We start from the raw sequence: 17,953 nt of genomic DNA, 5'->3' as shown, positions 1-17,953 counted from the left end.
AATTATTCCAGTGACAGCTCATTATATTGTTTACAAGCGTTCAAAAGCATTTTGGTGAGAATTTTCCAGAAGAAAAGTTATTTGTGATGGAATTCAAGCCACAAGTGGTTATCGTCAGAGCACTCCAGCATTTAAATGTGAATAAATCTTTTGTGTCTCGTATTATCGCTCGTTACCGTGACACTGGTAGCGTAGCCCGACGTCATGGAAGTGGACGGAAGAAAACAGCAACATCAGAAGAAATGGTTCGAAAACTAAAAAGCGACTTGATCCAACCCCTCGTCGCAGTGGCCGAAAAATGAATGGCTTGTGAGCTGAACATATCGCAATATTCCATTCGGCAAATATTGAAAAATGAGTTCGGGGTAAAGCCATTGAAATTCCAAAAAGTGCTAGAACTTACACAGCAGTGGAAAGAAAATAGACTCAAAAGAGCTAAAGATTTGCTTCGCTTGGCCGAAAGTGGTGAACTGCCGAATTTGGTTTTCTCCGATTAGAAAATATTCGTTGTCCAGCAGCTTGTAAACAAACAAAATGATCGTGTTTACTTGCCAAAGAGGTCAGCTGAAAATGTGCACCTTCGGTTGGCCACCAGAACTCAAGTGCCGGCCATGGTGATGGTGTGGACCGCCATAACAGCCGATGGTCGCTTTCCGCTTGTATTAATTGGCCGTGAAATCATAACAAATGCCGAATATTATCGCGAAAATATTCTGGAGAGACCTTGAACATTCCAACAGGATTCAGCACGCGCCACCCAAGAATGGTTACAAAATGAGGTTCCCCGCTTCCTTTCCAGCTTACAATGGCCACCAAAATCTCCGAATACTAATTCGATGGACTATTATGTCTGGAGAATTATGGAAAGCAAGGTTGGCATTAAAAAATACCAAAGTGTCGATCACCTCAAGCAAGCGCTTCGCGCGGGAATGGGCCAAAATATCGCAGAGCAACATTCAGGCAGCGTGTGACGGTTTCATTGGCTGTTTGAAGGCCATAATTCGTGCCTAAGGTGACCAATTCGAACAAATCTAAACTTATTCTAAAATTTGATGTTATTTCCGACATTTTTTGCTTTCACTCAATAAAATTAAAAAAAAAATGTAGAAATGATGGCGTTTGACTTTTTTGCAGTTTTTTTTATCTCACCCTGTACACACCGACCATGTGTACCGACATTGATATCTATGCATATTCTAAACACATTTATCCACATTGAAGATCATCTATTGAAGTCGTACTTCAATTTATTTGATGGACTAAAAGGGAGATGCGTTTAGATGCGGCAGTGACCGACCGCGTGTATGTGCAACAGCAAACATCGCCTTAATTGAAATTAATTGAAAAACAACGCTCATCATCATCATCGTCACTTTCAACAACAAAACACCGAAATTATGTTTCATTTTCGGCCTTTCATCTTTCCTCTGATGTTCTATTCACAATTTACATTCGGTGTTTTTTTTTTTTGGTTTCCTAAATTGAAGCTCACCAAAAAAACTCCATTTTGTTTTAGACAAAACAATGCCATTCACTTGAATATGACAGATATTCTTGCTGCTGTTGTTGTTAATAAGCAAACAACAATTTATTAGAAATCGTGTTAAAAAAAATCGAGAAGAGAAAAGCACCCCTCGAAAAAAACCCTAAGCCATAATCTTTAATTAAATTTAATAAAGTAGATATAATAAACCTATAAAACAAAGTCATAAACTCGCTGATGTTCCGCCAAGCGATTTCAAGGCATCCCAAAGACTGGAGATAAATTGGTGAGAGAAAAAGAAGCGGCGGAGAGTTCCGGGGAGGGAGAAGGGATGTAGAACCCAAAGTCATTTAATTCTATAAATATGCAGCATGAATTGTGTCTGCAGATGAATTAAGTCAATGAGTTTTGGGAATAATAGTTTACGCTCATTGTTGGCAGACAGGCTGACTGGCAGTCTGGCTGACTGCCTCATTGGGTGGATGCATGCAAATCACGCACATTCCTATATAACTACTCAAATTTGGGCTGTGGGGGTTGGGTGGAAAAATTGTAAGAGGTCATTGCACTACTATTTGTTGGAATTTTCTGGGTACATAAATATTTTTGTTGTTTTTCTTTTTTTTACGGAATATGAATATCATTTATTTCAATTAGAATGCACCGCAAGCAATGACAATACATTTTGGTAGTTGAGGCCAAAAGGGAAGTTCAAATGAAATGAAGAGATTTTTTTTATGATACAACTAATAATGTTAGTAATTAACATTAATCAAATATTCCCGAGCATAAAATATTTTAATTAATCTTTTTATGTGAGATATTTAGATTATTTAAGGTGCATCATAAAATGAAGTCTAAACTAGAACAAATGTCTGCAATAATCAATGTTTTTATAGTCAGAGCCATTGTTTTGTTTTTTTGTTTACTATATTAACGTTTTTCAAAGAGAGATTTTCAAAATAATTTTTTAAATGTCCACTATTTTTCACTGATATGTCTTCAAACTTGTTGCATAACCAAACCAGGCACTAAGAGAACCTTGAGGCTTTTCTTTTAAAAATAAAAATTCTTTTTCACAGAGGGACCTTCAAAAATTGCCCTTAAAGACCTCCATTCTAGAGTTAATTGTATTTAAAAAAGCTGATAAAACATTTGCACTTAAAAGCATATAAAACTTTTTTTTTTATTGTTACATATGTAAATTTAGTAAAAAACGAGCTCGAGGACTTTGTTGTGGTTTAATTATTTATTATTTTCGATATTTCGTCCTCCAACGGAAGACATCATCAGGAACAATACTGTTTAAACATATAACAAAATTTTACAAAATATCGCCAAGCTTCGACGCCGACCTTGTTGTTGTTGCCATCTGTTTTCTCACAACAACACAAGGTCGGCGTCGAAGCTTGGCGATATTTTGTAAAATTTTGTTATATGTTTAAACAGTATTGTTCCTGATGATGTCTTCCGTTGGAGGACGAAATATCGAAAATAATAAATAATTAAACAATAAAGGTCGAATTAAATATCTAAAAATCAAATAATTAAAACCTTTTACTTCAAAATTAATGTTTTTTACTTGAGAGATCTTAAAAATGGGTTTTAACAAATTACGTTTTCTGAGCTAATGACCTTAAATACTTTCTTCAAGAATTCCACGTTTTCTGCCCAGAGAGACCTTTAATATTTTTTTATAAAAGTTTTTCTTCCGAAGAAGCCTTTAAAATTCCAAAAAGGAAAAAAGTGTCCCTTCAGGGAGGCCTTCCAAAGTCTAAAAAACGTTCTTTATACAGGGAGGCTTTTAAAACTTTGTTTTTGAAAATTTTTTCAGTTCTGGGAAAAATTAATTAATTTTTCTTCAAACAACCCACGTTTTCTCCTCTAGAAAACCTTCAAAACATTATATAAAAAATAGTCATGTTTTTGCCCTGGGAGATCCTCAAAAATATTCTTTATTTCTTTACAAATTTTCCTTAAAGATCTACATTTTTTTGTGCTGGAAGGTCTTTAAAAATGTTCCTCAAAACTATACTCCTTCAGTACTGGCAGGCCTTTACATTTTTTAAATCCATGTTTCCTGTCCTGGGAGAACTTTTACATTTTTCCTTAATAATCAAAATTTTCTCCAAGTTTTAGCTCAGAAATGCCATTAAAAATTTTTCTTTGGAAATTGTCTTTTAAAGTTTTCTAAAAAAAATCCAATTTTTTCCCTTGTTTTTACATTTTCTTCAAAAATCCACATTTTTGCCCTAGGTGGTATTCAAACGCGAGACTTTTAGAATTGTATTAAAGGCACGCATTTTTTCTCAGAGAGGCCTTAAAAATCGTTTACTTCAAAATCTTTTCAAAAATTTTTCTGCCTTGGAAGTCATTTAAGGTTTTTCTTCACAAAAAATGCATGTTTTCTCCGCTGGAATACTCAAAAAATCATGTCTTGCCTTGGGAGATCCTCTAAACTTTCTACATTCTACATTTTTTGTGCAAATATTGACTATTCAGCACAGGCAGTCCCGCAATTTTTGTTAATTCAGGTTTTCTGACCTGGAAGACTTTTTATTTTTCTCCTTCAAAGCCTTAATTTTAGTCATTGGAAAGCCTTCACTAGTTTTTCTTTAAAATTCCTATTTTTTTGCTCTGAAATACCTGTACAGTACTTCTTTAATAAACACTTTCTTGCCTTGTTATACCCTCCACCATACTATGGAGGGTATATTAACTTTGTTATTCCGTTTGTAACTCCTCGAAATACTCATGTCAGACCCAACAAAGTATATATATTCTTGATCAGCGTAAAATTCTAAGTCGATTTAGCGATTTAGCGATGTCCGTCTGTCTGTCTGTTGTACTGAAAATTGTCTGTGCAGGTCCACGTCTTCGTATAGCCCCCATATAACGGCACCTCGCTATGTTCGGTATTTTGATAATTTTAGCGACATTATTAACCGGAATTGTTTAAAATTTGGTATTTGAAGTTCGTTATGGGAACTACGGTCTGTGACAGAAAATTGTCGGTGCGGGTCCAGTTTCGAATTTGAATATGGTAATGGCTTATGACAAACAATGCCTATGTATGTCCACGTCGTATAGACCCCAATATAACGGCTATATTCGGTATTTTTAAAATGTTAACAGAATTTTTTAAGGATTTTATTTTTTGAAAATTTCCAAATTCGTTGCAAATGGTGGAGGGTATTAAAAGTTCGGTCCGGCCGAACTTACTGCTTTTTAACTTGTTTTTTTTTTTTTAATTTTCTTTACAAATTCCAATTTTTTTGAACGCGCCTTCAACATTTTTATAAAATAATCAAAATTTTTTGCCCTGGAAGGCCTTTAAATTTTGACTTCAAAATCCGCGTTGTCTACCCTTTAAGGTTTTTCTTCGAAAAAATCCATGTCTTCAGCACTTGGAGACTTTAGAGTCAATACAGGGGTGTCCGTCATTCCGTCTTTGTCCTAAGTTGGTACACCGATTTTGTCCTAACTTGGTACACGTACTATTATAATCAAACTTATATCGAGTTCGGAGATGGACAATATCGGCACACTGCCCCACAAAACCTCAAAAAATTTATCAGTGCTACGTCAGGTGCCACAGTGGACAATTCTGGCCCACTCCAGCTAGGGTAAATAGTTTGATAGCCTCCATATAACGGTATCTCCAAAATTCGGTATTTTCATTTCATTTATTTACCGGAACTATTTTAAATTTCGTATTTGGAGTTCGTAATGGGTACTACAGCCTATGACAAAAATTTTTGTATACAGGTCCACGTAATGGTACCTCCCTGTAGTCGATATTTTGACGATTTCAGCAAGATTATTTACCGGAATCGTTTTAAATTTCGTATTGGAAGATCTTAATGGGTACTACTACTTATGGCAAAAAAATTCGTATGCCGGTCCACGTCTTCGTATAGCCCCAATAAAACGGTACCTCCCGATAGACGGTATTTTGATGATTTCAACCACATAATTCACCGGAATTATAACAAATTTTGTATTTAAAGTTCACAATGGGTACTACAGCCTGTGACAAAAAATTTCGTATGCAGGATCACGTCTTCGTATACATCTAGATATTCGAAAAATACCAGTTTTTTTGCTTTAAGGTTTCTTAAGGATGTATTTTATTCACGTTTTTGGATTTAAGGTTCGTTTAAAAATTGATTTTAAAATTCAAATTTTTGTTTTGAAAGCCCTTTAAAACTGTTTGCTTTGAAAGAGTTTGTAAAGCGTTGATGAAGCTTTTAAATTCACGTATTTTAGTTTCATTCAGAAATATATTTCAAAAATTAACATTTGGAGTTTTAGAGCCCTATAAAAGTTCGGTTAAAAATTGTGCGTTTTTAAGATGTTTGAGGTTCCTTATTTTTTTTTCAAAAATCCACGTTTTTGGTTTTGAGGGTTCTTAAAAATTTATTTAAAAATTCCACTTTTTTGCTCAGATAGCCCTCCTACAACTTTGTTTCAGAATCCTTGATTTGAGCCTTAATAAATAGCTAACAGTCCTTCCAAAAGTTGGTAAAAATTTTTGTTTTGGGCTTCAATTCGAAGGTCGAATTTAAAACATTGAATACCCATTTACTTCAATGTTTTTTAAATCGAACTTTGAATTTTGATGATTGTGTTCAAAAATTAACAGTTCTCCAAAAAGTGTTGAAAAAAAACAATTTTAGTTTTGAAAGTCCTTTGAAAATTTCCTTTAAAAATTGGTTCTTCAAAATTGTTTGTATTGAAGACAGAGCTTTAAGTTTTGATAGTCATTCGAAAAATATATAAAATATCAAAATTGTGGCTTATTCCTATAATTAATGAACCAAATTTTGGACTTCTAGAGTCCTTTAAAATTTCTTTAAAAAGTACTTTTTAATGTTACAAGGACAAACCTGCTTAAAAATTTCGATTTTGGGACCAGAGTCACTTGATATTCCCATCCCTGTTAAGATATTTGTCTCACACGTTTCTCTTAGGTAGAGCTAATCCTAATACGACATACTTTTAGTTTCAGATGGTTTCTCAATCGACTGGTCAGGTCAAAGAGTTGCATTTAAAATGAATAACTCTTCGAACTTACCTTAAGAGAATTTAGCTATTATCAATTTAAATATCAAACAATTCAAAAAACCACTCATGAACTGGAAATCTTATCAGTCCCACTATTCGTGCGTCCATAAAGTTATGGTCGACAGCCATTTGATAAAAAAACGAAATAAATTTAGTTTCATTTCAAAATTCGACATGAAAGCATTGTGGTTCGTTTTCATATTTTTCAATATTTTATTTTCACAATGTATTGCTCAAATAAAAACCGCCGAAGAAAACAATGAAGAAGATCCCGATCCCGGTGTCCCAGTGGTGCAAACATCGCTGGGGAAAATTCGAGGCAAAATGTTGACAACCCTGTATGGCAAATTGTTTTATGCCTACCGGGGTATACGCTACGCCAAGGCACCGGTGGATGATTTAAGATTTAAAGCCCCCATCCCTGTTGAACCTTGGAATGATACCCTGAAAGCCACCTCTGACAGTTTGGTGTGTCCCCAGCCCGGAGTTTTGCAAGTGGTTATGAGTGAAGATTGTCTAAAATTGAATGTTTTCACTAAAAATGTAACGGCCCGCTTGCCGGTGATGGTCTACATTCATGGTGGGGCCAATGTCTTGGGTAGTGGCCACAGTTTGTACGAGGCTGGACCCCAATATCTGCTTGATCATGATGTGGTCATGGTGGCATTTAATTATCGTTTGGGAGCCCTGGGTTTCCTTAGTACCCAAACAGCGGAATATCCTGGAAATTATGGTTATCTGGACCAAGTACTGGCCCTGCAATGGGTGAGTGATCATATTTCGCATTTTGGTGGTGATCCTGAGTCGGTGACCATTTTTGGTATGAGTGCTGGTTCCATGGCAGTTTCATTGCATCTGGCGTCGCCACTATCGAAAGGGCTCTTCCACAAAGCCATACTCATGAGTGGCTCGGCAACCAATCATTATGACATCGATAACATCTATTGGACCAGGAAATTGGCCAAGGAACTGTCGTGTCCACAATACCATCCCAGCGATATAGTGGAATGTCTGAGGGAAATTAGCTGGAAGACAATTGTAAATAAATGTGCCGAATGGGAACCCTATTCCTTTGTCAATATGAAATGGAACTATGAAGTTGATGGGAAGTTCTTGCCCGAACATCCCAGCAAACTGTTTGCTGAGGGTAAATTCAATAAGGTGCCAATGATTGTAGGCTTTGCAGGCAATGAATTGGATTTTTCGGTGCAGCGTGAGTTTGATTAAATTAATACATTTTAAGAGCCATATAATCACTTCTTCCATCCAATAGATCAGGAGAACAACACCCGTTTGCTGCATGACTTGGCTGTAAGTTTTGATATGTATGCCCCGGAAATATTTCTCTATAAGCCAGAATCGTCGAATTTAACTCCAGATCAATTGAAAAGTAAACGCATTTGGAATTTTTATATGGGTTCGGAAACTAAGGAGCTAAATGTATCAAACTTGCATACGTTTGGAGAAATATTCTCTGATGCCATCTTGGGCCATGGCATTCATCGTTTGGTCAGCCTTGCCAATAAAGATACTCCGGTGTATTATTATAGGACCGACTATGTGGGCCATCGAAGTTTATATCCCGATAATTATGGACAATCACAGGGTGAGTATGAAATGCGGTAGAGGTACTTGTAAGTGGACTTCTGTCATAAGAACTTTAAGAATATACATACAGGGTATGATGAAAAAAACTGCAACCAACTTCGGACTGCTGTCATTTCTAAGACACTCATCCGACAGCTGTTGAAATTATTCCAGTGATAGCTCATTATATTGTTTACAAGCGTACAAAAGCATTTTGGTGAGAATTTTCCAGAACAAAAGTTATTCTTGATGGAATTCAAGCGTGACGGTATGATTTCTTTATATTTGGCTGGAAAACCACAGGTGGCTATCGTTAGAGCACTCCAGCATTTAGATGTAAATAAATCTTTTATGTCTCGTACCATCGCTCGTTACCGTGATACTGGTAGCGTAGCCCGACGTCAAGGAAATGAACGGAAGAAAACAGCAACATCAGCTGAAATGGTTTAAAAAGTAAAGAAGCGACTTGATCTAAACCCGCATCGCAGTGGCTCGTGAGCTGAACATATCGCAATATTCCATTCGGCAAATATTGAAAAATGAGCTCGGGGTAAAGCCAATGAAATTCCAAAAAGTGGAAGAACTTACACCGCAACAGAAAGAAAATAGACACAAAGGGCTAAAGAGTTTCTTCCTTAGGCCGAAAGTGCAAAAATGTCAAATTTGGTTTTCTCCGATGAGAAAACATTCGATGTCCAGCAGTTTCTAAACAAACAAAATGAGCGTTTTTCCTTGCCAAAGAGGTCAGCTGAAAATGTGCACCTTTGGTTGGCCACCAGAACTCAAGCGCCGGCCATGGTGATGGTGTAGGCCGCCACAACAGCCGATTGATTGAATAAATGCCGAATATTATCGCGAAAATATTCTGAAGGGTGTATTAAAGCCTTGGCCGCAGACCTTGGACATTCCAACAGGACTCAGCACCATTGCACTCAGCACGCTTCACCCAAAAATGGTTCCTCGTTTTATTTCCACCGCACAATGGTCTCCAAAATCTCCGAATACCAATCCGTTGGACTATTATGTCTAGAGTATTTTTTGTATTCTGCTAAAATCTTAAAAATACCGAATATAGCCGTTATATAGCCGGTCTATACGGCGTGGACCTACATAGACATTGTTTGTCACAAGTCATTACCATGTTCAAATTCGAAACTTAAAATAAACGGTGAATAATGTAGCTGAAATCTTCAAAATAGGGAGGTAACGTAACATCGGAGCTGTGCGAAGACCTGGATCAGCATAGACAATTTTCTGTCATAGGCTGTAGCATCCATTACGAACTTCAAATACGATATCTCAAACCATTTCGGTGGGTATTGTACCTAAACTCGTCAAAATACCGAATATAGGGAGGTACTGGTATATGGGGCCTATACGAAGACCTGGACCAGCATATACAATTTTCTGTCACAGACTGTAGGTCCCATTACGAACTCTAAATACGTAATTTGAAACAATTCCGGTGAATAATGACGCTAAAATCATCAAAATGCCGAATGTTAGGAGGTGCCGCTATATGGGGGCTAGACGAAGACTTGGAAAAACACAGTCAATTTTCTGTCATGGGTTGTACAGGGTTGCCCATATTCGACGGACCCATCTGGCAACGCCATAACTTTTGACAGAGATGTCACATCGCTTAATGACATACCGCGTTTGAAGCGTCAGTCCAAGCAGATTTTTACCATGAACCAATACACGGCACGCGAGCGCTCTGAAATAGTTGAAATTTACATTCAAGTCAATTGTGAAAACTTAACGTGCTTTTAAAACATTAAAAAATGCGGACAGGCCTCGTCGATTGGAATGGGCCCAAAGGTCCGTCGAATATGGGCAACCCTGTAATATCCATCACGAACTTCAAATGCCAAACTTTAAACAAGTCCGATTAATAATGCCGCTAAAATCATCAAAATACCGAATACCTTATGAAAACGTGGACCTACATGGCCCATTTACGAATTTAATCTGACTGCTGGAAAAATAAACATGTGTGCAAAATTTTAGCCTCCTATCTCAATTCGTTCGAAAAATAGCATGATTACAACAGACGGGCAGACAGACGGACATCGCTATATGACATGAGTATTCCGATGAGTTGCAAACAGAATGACAAAGTTAATATACCCTCCATAGTATGGAGGAGGGTATTTGACTTTGTTGCAGTTTTTTTTTATCTCACCCTGTATATCTCCACGACAAGGTTTATTTTGGACGATATTCTTCTTCTGACATACTGTATATAAGTCTTGGTTCGATATGACTTTCCAAATGAAACTTCTCTGCTTTCAGGTGTTGGTCATGCCGATGATTTACAATATGTAATGCCTGGCCTATGGTATGGCACACAAATGTCCGAGGATAATCCCGATATATTTATGGTTAAACGCATGACCCAGCTATGGACCACATTTGCCACAACTGGGTGGGTAAACCTAACACATTCCATCACTAGAAATTTAACTGCTCTTATTCTAATTCCAATTTTCTTTTTTCCCAGAAAACCCACAGCCGATGATGTTAAAGAATGGTCACCAGTTGGCGATAGTAATTTGGCAATACTTTACAATGGCAAATCCGCCGAGATGGGCCAATGGCCATATACGGAACGTTATCAACTATGGGACGAAATGTTTCCAATTGAAAAGAGTGGCGTTGGGTGCCACTTGCCCATTATGGGGATAATTACAATATTAGTGTTAAGCATTTGGAAATTAAGTTAATGTTTTTTGAGTTCACTATTTATTTTGGGTAAGATAAGAAGGTGGTGTTGCTGTTTCCACTGCGCCAGGAGACATTAATTGCCATTAAGATTAAATAAAATGTTCTGCCGTTGGTTTTTTCTTTTTTGCGCTGCTTCAATTAATCAAGTGAGTTTTTGTTCTTCTTTGATTTTGTTTCCCCGCGCAAAGTAAGCAAATATGTAACACATTTATAATTGTAAGTCCTGAAATCTTAATCTGTGTTTGCGTTAATTTTCACCCTTTTGGGAAGTGAAGGGCATACTTAGTTTTAAGTTTCATTTGTAGCATTGTTTTGTATAAGAAGTGAATTTTGTTAGATTCAAAAACGTCTCTTTATTGATGTATACAGTGGTGGAAAAATGTAGAACCTTTAGATTCCCAGAGATGTAAAAAAACAATAGAAATAATGGGAAAAATTTATAGGTTATAGGGAAAAATTCTCAAAGCCTTGAGGAATATCTAATATGTATTAAAACCCAGGAGAAGGCAGTATACCTATTTAAAAAATTTAGAAAACTTATTACATAGAAAGCCAACAGAGGGTTTCCTACCTTCAGGAGGCTAATATAAGTTCATCTATAGAAAACCAGTACGGAAAAGTCAAAAGTCGGGCGGGGCAGGCTATACTATATGACAGTAACAAAATAATTTATTTCAAGTAGATCATACCACCTATCAACATTTGGCCTTAGAGCAGTTATAGTTTGCTATAGAGTACATGATGTCATTTCGAGAAGCATTATATTAGAAAATATATATCGGAGCTGAGTTGCACACAGTGGAAACGTACGTCCCGAAATTCACTCCATTTGGGCTTATATTAGTCATTATTTGCACAATAAACCTGAAATCGGATTAAGGATATATATGGGAGCTATACCCAAATATTAGCCGTTCTCGATAAAATTTGGCAAAGGTATATCCGAGCTCTATAAGATATCTCGTTACAAATATCATTGTTGTCGAATGTATATTACGAATAAACTTAAACACCAAATCGGATGAGATATATAAATAGATAAATTTGATGTACTTGCTTCTAGATATTATTTCAGAGCTGTACCCGATATCTGGTACCAAAAATCATTGTTGTGGAATGCATATTACGCCTGTGAGCGACTTTAAACGCCCAATCGGATCTAAACCGATTTTCACAAAATTGGATGTACTTTCTTCTAGACTAAATTCCGACGGAATTTTTAAAATTCAGTCCATTTGGGCTGACATAACGCCATAAATTTCACATTTTTTAAAAATTTGATTGAATGAAAGCAAAATATGTCGGAAATAGCATCAAATTTTAGAGTAAGTTTAGATTTGTTCGAATTGGTCTGCTTTGACACGAATTATGGCCTTCAAACGGCCAATGAAACCGTCACACGCTGGCGGAATGTTGCTCTGTGATATTTTGGTTCATTCCCGGCGAACCGCTTGCTTGAGGTAATCGACACTTTGGTATTTTTTAGTACCAAAATTGCTTTCCAAAATACTCCAGACACAACAGTCCAACGGATTGGTATACGAAGATTTTGCTGGTCATTTTGTAACCATTCTTGGATGGCGCTTGCTGAGTGCGATGGTGATGAGTCCTGTTGGAATGTCCAAGGACTGCGGCCAAAATGTTTGCGTGCTCAAGGCTTTGATAAACGCTCCAGAATATTTTCGCAATAATATTCTAATAATATTTAATATTTATTCTGATGCCACGGTCGATTAATAGGAGTGGGGAGCGACCATCGTCTGTTATGGCGGCCTACACCATAACCATGGCCGGCACTTAAGTTCTGGTGGCCAACCGAAGGTGCACATTTTCAGCTGACCTCTTTGGCGATTAAACACGATCATTTTGTTTGTTTACAAACTGCTGGTAACGAATGTTTTCTCACCGGAGAGAGAGAAAACGAAATTCGGCAGTTCACCACTTTCGGCCGTGCGAAGCAACTTTTAGCTCTTTTGAGTCAATTTTCTTTCCGTTGAAGGTGTAAGTTCTTGCACTTTTTGGAATTTCAATGGGTTTACCCCGAGCTCATTTTGCAATATTTGCCGAATGGAATATTGCGATATGTTCAGCTCATGAGCCATTTTTCGGCCACTGCGACGTGTGTCTCGATCAAGTCGCTTCTTTACTTTTCGAACAATTTCTGCTAATGTCCACTTCCTTGACGACGGGCTACGCTACCAGTATCACGGTAACGAGCGATTTAAATGCTGGAGTGCTCTAACGATAGCCACTTGTGGTTTTCCAGCCAAATATAAAGAAATCACACTATCACGATTGAATTCCATTCCGAATAACTTTTTTTCTGGAAAATTCTCAACAAAATGCTTTTGTTCGTTCGAAAAAAATATAATGAGCTGTCACTGTAATAATTTTAACAGCTGTCGGACAAGGGGCTTAGAAATGACAGCAGTCTGAAGTTGGTTGCAGTTTTTTCATCGCACCCTGTATATATGGTAGCTATAGCTATATCTTAATCGATTTTCACAAAATTTAATGTACTTGCTTCTAAACTAAATTCGATCCGATGTGCCAAAATTCAATTCAATCGCCAATTAACCCGAAGTCGGTTTAAGATTTATATATGGGAGCTATATCTAAATTTAAACCGATTCCCACAAATTGCGATAGGGTTCGTCCTTGGGCCAAACAAATATTACTTGGAAAATTTCATTTCAATCGGATAATAAATCCGATCCGCATTTTGTTCACAAAAATACATGGACAAAAGGACGGACGGAAGGACTGACATGCATAAATCAACTCAGAATGTGATTCTATGCAGATCATCAAAAGTAACTATGGATGTATCTCGCTTCCTTCTCCATGTTATAAGCAAATGTATAAAGACATAAAAATTCTGAAATTAGGGATGTACCGTCATTTCGGGCTTTACGGAGACATGGATCGGCACAGTTAATTTTGTTTTCATAGGAAATATTACCCATTGCGAGCTCTAAATTCAAATTTGAAGTAGTTTCGGTGAAAAGTGGAGCTAAAAACATTAAAATACCCAATACAGGGATGTTCTGGAGCTATACGAAGACATGAACCTATATATGAAGATTTCTGCTAGTGGAATTAAATTCTAGTTAAAAAACGTGAAATCGCTAAAACGCCTTCATTCTGGAGGCAGAGCTATTTGGGGTTTGTATTGAAATGTGGACCTATATGACCCATTTTTAAAATCAAAAATTCTACGGACCTAATGTAATAACAATTTAGGACCCTGATCCTTTCCGATTACTAAATAGTCAATGGTAAAAAATGTGGTACTTTTCGTACCTTTAGAACTTTTTGAACGAACTCTCAACGAATATGTTTTAAACCTTTTGATCCGATCATTTAATTGTACAACCTTTTGGAACTATAAGAATTTTTAGTACTTTTTATTCCAAAATTGCTATAATGTTGCCGTATATCACAGCCACATACCAAGAGCTATGTGTCCTTTAATTTCGATAATCTTCTCTATGCATAACGCAAAGGGTGCTTAAAATTCGGCTTTTCCCGTTGTATTTTTCCTTTTTCTCGTAGTTGTGTTTGTTCTCTGAGTAATTAGTGTTAGGGGCTTAAAGGAAATCTCAGTATCATGAACCAAAAAACCTCTGTGTGATTGTGTGTTTTGTGTGTTTAATTTGTTTCCACTTCTAAGTAGGATATGAATATGTTTGGCATGCGACTCTATGTCCTTGTGACAGATTATGTGTGTGAGAGAGAACGAGAAATTGCGTATGTGTGTGTGAGGTTGATTCATACCTCTTCGTCCCTGTCTCCACGGCTGTATTTACAAAGCTATTTGTTTATGTGTAATTACTTCCTTAATTGCCTTTGTACAATGCCTTTGTCTTCTGCTCCTTAAGTTTGCCGGCTTGTGCCCATGAATGTGGCCTGATTGTGGAACGGGGAAGAGAAGCTGGAATCAATGCTTGTTTACTTTTTTCCTTTCGGATGATGATGAAGTGGTATTGACATTTGAGATTACAACGTATTATGTTCATTGCCTAAACACTTTATAAAAGGATTATTTATCCATTGTGCTCACTCCCCTTTCTTCTCCCTCTCCCCCACAGTCACACACTAACTTGTGACCTCTAATGAAAGATAAAACGGCAAAGGTAATTTACACACAATTTTAGAATGTTTGCGATAGCTGTTCAAAGCTTATAGCCCCCCTCTTCGAGAGCAGTTTTATCCCCTCCCCCCAAATTAAAATGGAAGTTGTTCATTTGTCCTTTGACTTTCTAAGGACCAAACAGGCACACAGGCAATTAATTCAATTTCTGTTGTGTGCAATATGTGAACACCAATTCTATAGCAGACCGAGACAAGAGTTTGTTTGTCTCTCACTTTGTGTGCCTATTTGTATTTGAATGTTTAATTTCAACAAAAACGATGATTATCCTTTGTTTTAGCTCTTCATCTTCTTTTTGTTATTATATTTGTTATCCTCACAGAAAAATGCTACCAACAATGGTTGTTTCCTTATCAGTCAAACTCAAACGCTACCCTCTGTCACTCACCCACTCTCACAAATCGCTCATATGTTTGCTATTCGACTATCACAAGAGCAACACTTTGAACTTCGTTGTTGTTGTTGGCACTCATCAAAGAGAGGGCTTGCCATTGTTCCCAGAGATTTTGGTGTGTTGTGTTAATTTTTGTTAAATAAAAGCCTGAGATAAACTCCAAATGTTCATTAATATTCGTTGGAATTTTGTTGTCGTTTTCGTTGTTGTTGTTGTTGTTGGTATTCTGTGATTGCAGCTCAGCGATAAATGTCCATAGATAAATTTGTCAGTTGCAGGTTTATCCTTCTCGCCAGTTTTTGATCGGCAACTAATTAATCATATTGAGGGACAGACCGCTTGTTGGGCTGGTCAGTGTGGGATAAAGGAATATTTGTTTTCCTAATTCCTAGAAAACGGCCAGTGATATCTAGTGTGTTAGTTAACCTTATGGACTTATCTTGGATAAGAATTGTGCAGATGAAAGAATTTTATAAGGCGGTTAATTTTTACAAGTCTTCCATTGAGGGAACCCCTTCAAGAAGTCATCTATAGGTTAAAGGCCTTTTACAAATCTTGAGCAAATAGAGTGCCCCCCTTAGATCTTATATGGATCAAATAGAGTGGGACCGATACCTAATTAACTTGAGAATACAAAGCTAACTACGGATCTTAAAGGATCTTCCGTTCTCGAAGTATCTTTAAGGTAACACGACCTCGAAGTCTGACTGATTTTTGGTGCAAGTCGGACTTAAAGGTACTAAAAGTACAAAAAAAGTACTTATTATTCTGTACTTTTGGAGAGATAGTGGAAAGCAGAAAGGTCTTGAAAATTCGTACTTAAGGGTACCAGCAAGTACTAACTAGTACTATTAGGCCTTTTCTGATGGAGTTCAATTTTTTGAAAACTTAGATCCCAAAAATTTTTTGCACACTTTTGGGTACTTAAAAAGGTACCAATTGCACTAAAAGCTAAAAGTAGAGTTATAATTCTAAAATATGGCGTGTGGGATCATTTCTAATGTGAAGAGGTCCAAAATGGCAGTCAGCAGATTAGGAGCGTCAAAAATAACGAAAATTTTACGATAGGGTGTTAGGCGACCACGTGTCCAACAGTGTTACACGTTTGTAGTCTAGGTACCGGCTTTATTCTAAAAGAGCTTTGCGAATACTTGGGCGCCTCATCGAATATTAGCTCGATCCAACGAATATGGTCCATCACAAGGCAATGGGAGATCGGAGATGAAATTTTAAGCCAAAAAAAAGAAAAAAACATTTCTATTTCGTCTTATCCTGACTTTTTATTTAACGGGGCTACAAGTGCGAAGTTTACCTCCCTGCAACTCAAAAAAAGACCTTAAGATCGGACTCGGAAAGCATTTCAGGATTGTATGCTACCACTAGCAGGACTAAGCGAATAAGAAACTTGGGAGGATACAATGATCTGACTCTCAATCTTGTTATCGGCTGCATGAAAAGATAGCAGTTGGAAATCCGTTTGATCCCTGTAGACTCTGTGAAAGTCCAGACGAGGACATGGATACCTCGTTAGTCCAGGCCTGGACTGCAAGCATGCCTCGAATATTAGAATGAATCGGAAGTAAAACTCGGGAGGAGACAATGACCTGATTTGACTCTTCGCCTTGTTAACGACGCTGTCGTCAAAGACAGCAGCAAGAAACTCGGCAGTCGTTAAGATTGAGCCAGAACAGTATCCCTGGAGACTTCTGAAGCAACCCCTTTCTGACGAGGACATAGGTATAACAGTAGTCCAGGCCTCGACCTCTAGTGAGGGTTTGAGAAATTCGATGAGACCTAGCGGCCCAATTCTAATCCATTGGTAGATACCGAAAAACTTACAGCTCGGCAATCGATGTAGAGGGATGCTAGACCAGGGCCTCTATTGATAAAATGGAAGAGCCGCTGAGCTCTGCCAAAACCAAGATCTCCAAATCCAAGAAGATGAGGGTTCAAACGGCATATCGGCAAGCTGTAAACTACTGTAGTTGATATGTCGATGGAGATTAGTCAAAAGTCAATTATAAGGAGTAGAAGCTTATCAGGATGAATCTGAAGTCCGTTAGGGAGTTCGAGACGACATATCCAAACGCAACACTAAAGAAACTCCCGATACATAGGATTCTCACATGCAGAACAGTGGTGAAACCAGTCAAGTCTTCAAAAAAGGCGACTTCTGCGGATATCCCTGTCCATAAGCAAAGGTGGTGTCGAAAGAGAGTGGAACAAAAAAGCCTTTAAAAAAGATCTCTGAAATGCCAGAAATTGAGATACTACACTTCGAAGCAAGCGAAGGCAAAGCTGAGGTTAAGTCTATGGAGCCTCAGCTGCTGCGAAGAAGAGAAGGACATCGAAACTTGTTAAACCCGCGAGACCGGCCATAACTTGACTCATCGACGCAACCCGCCACAGAGGAGAACGTGGTGAAACAACAGATGGACAGGGTAGAGACGACTTTAAATAAAGCCACAGCGAGCGGAGGGTATCTTGTCTGTCTGTCGAAGACAAAAGACTTCTTAGTCAGTGGCTGTGGAGAGGATGCGGT

At 37.5% G+C, this 17,953-nt stretch overlaps 1 protein-coding gene across 1 annotated transcript; it reads left to right on the top strand.

Moving 5' to 3' along the window:
* Positions 1 to 6,691: 6,691 nt before the first annotated feature.
* LOC101890018 (esterase E4) lies at positions 6,692 to 10,982 on the top strand. The gene is made up of 4 exons (XM_005177391.3): positions 6,692 to 7,763; positions 7,824 to 8,156; positions 10,433 to 10,565; positions 10,641 to 10,982. Exons 1-4 carry the CDS (start codon positions 6,725 to 6,727, stop codon positions 10,861 to 10,863), a joined length of 1,728 nt encoding a protein of 575 aa, XP_005177448.1. The 5' UTR covers positions 6,692 to 6,724; the 3' UTR covers positions 10,864 to 10,982.
* The last annotated feature ends 6,971 nt before the right edge of the window (positions 10,983 to 17,953 follow it).

This window comes from Musca domestica, unplaced genomic scaffold (genome assembly GCF_030504385.1).
Source record: "Musca domestica strain aabys unplaced genomic scaffold, Musca_domestica.polishedcontigs.V.1.1 32, whole genome shotgun sequence".
In the NCBI taxonomy this organism is placed as follows: Eukaryota; Metazoa; Arthropoda; class Insecta; order Diptera; family Muscidae; genus Musca; species Musca domestica.
This window is presented reverse-complemented; position numbering and strand designations above follow the sequence as displayed.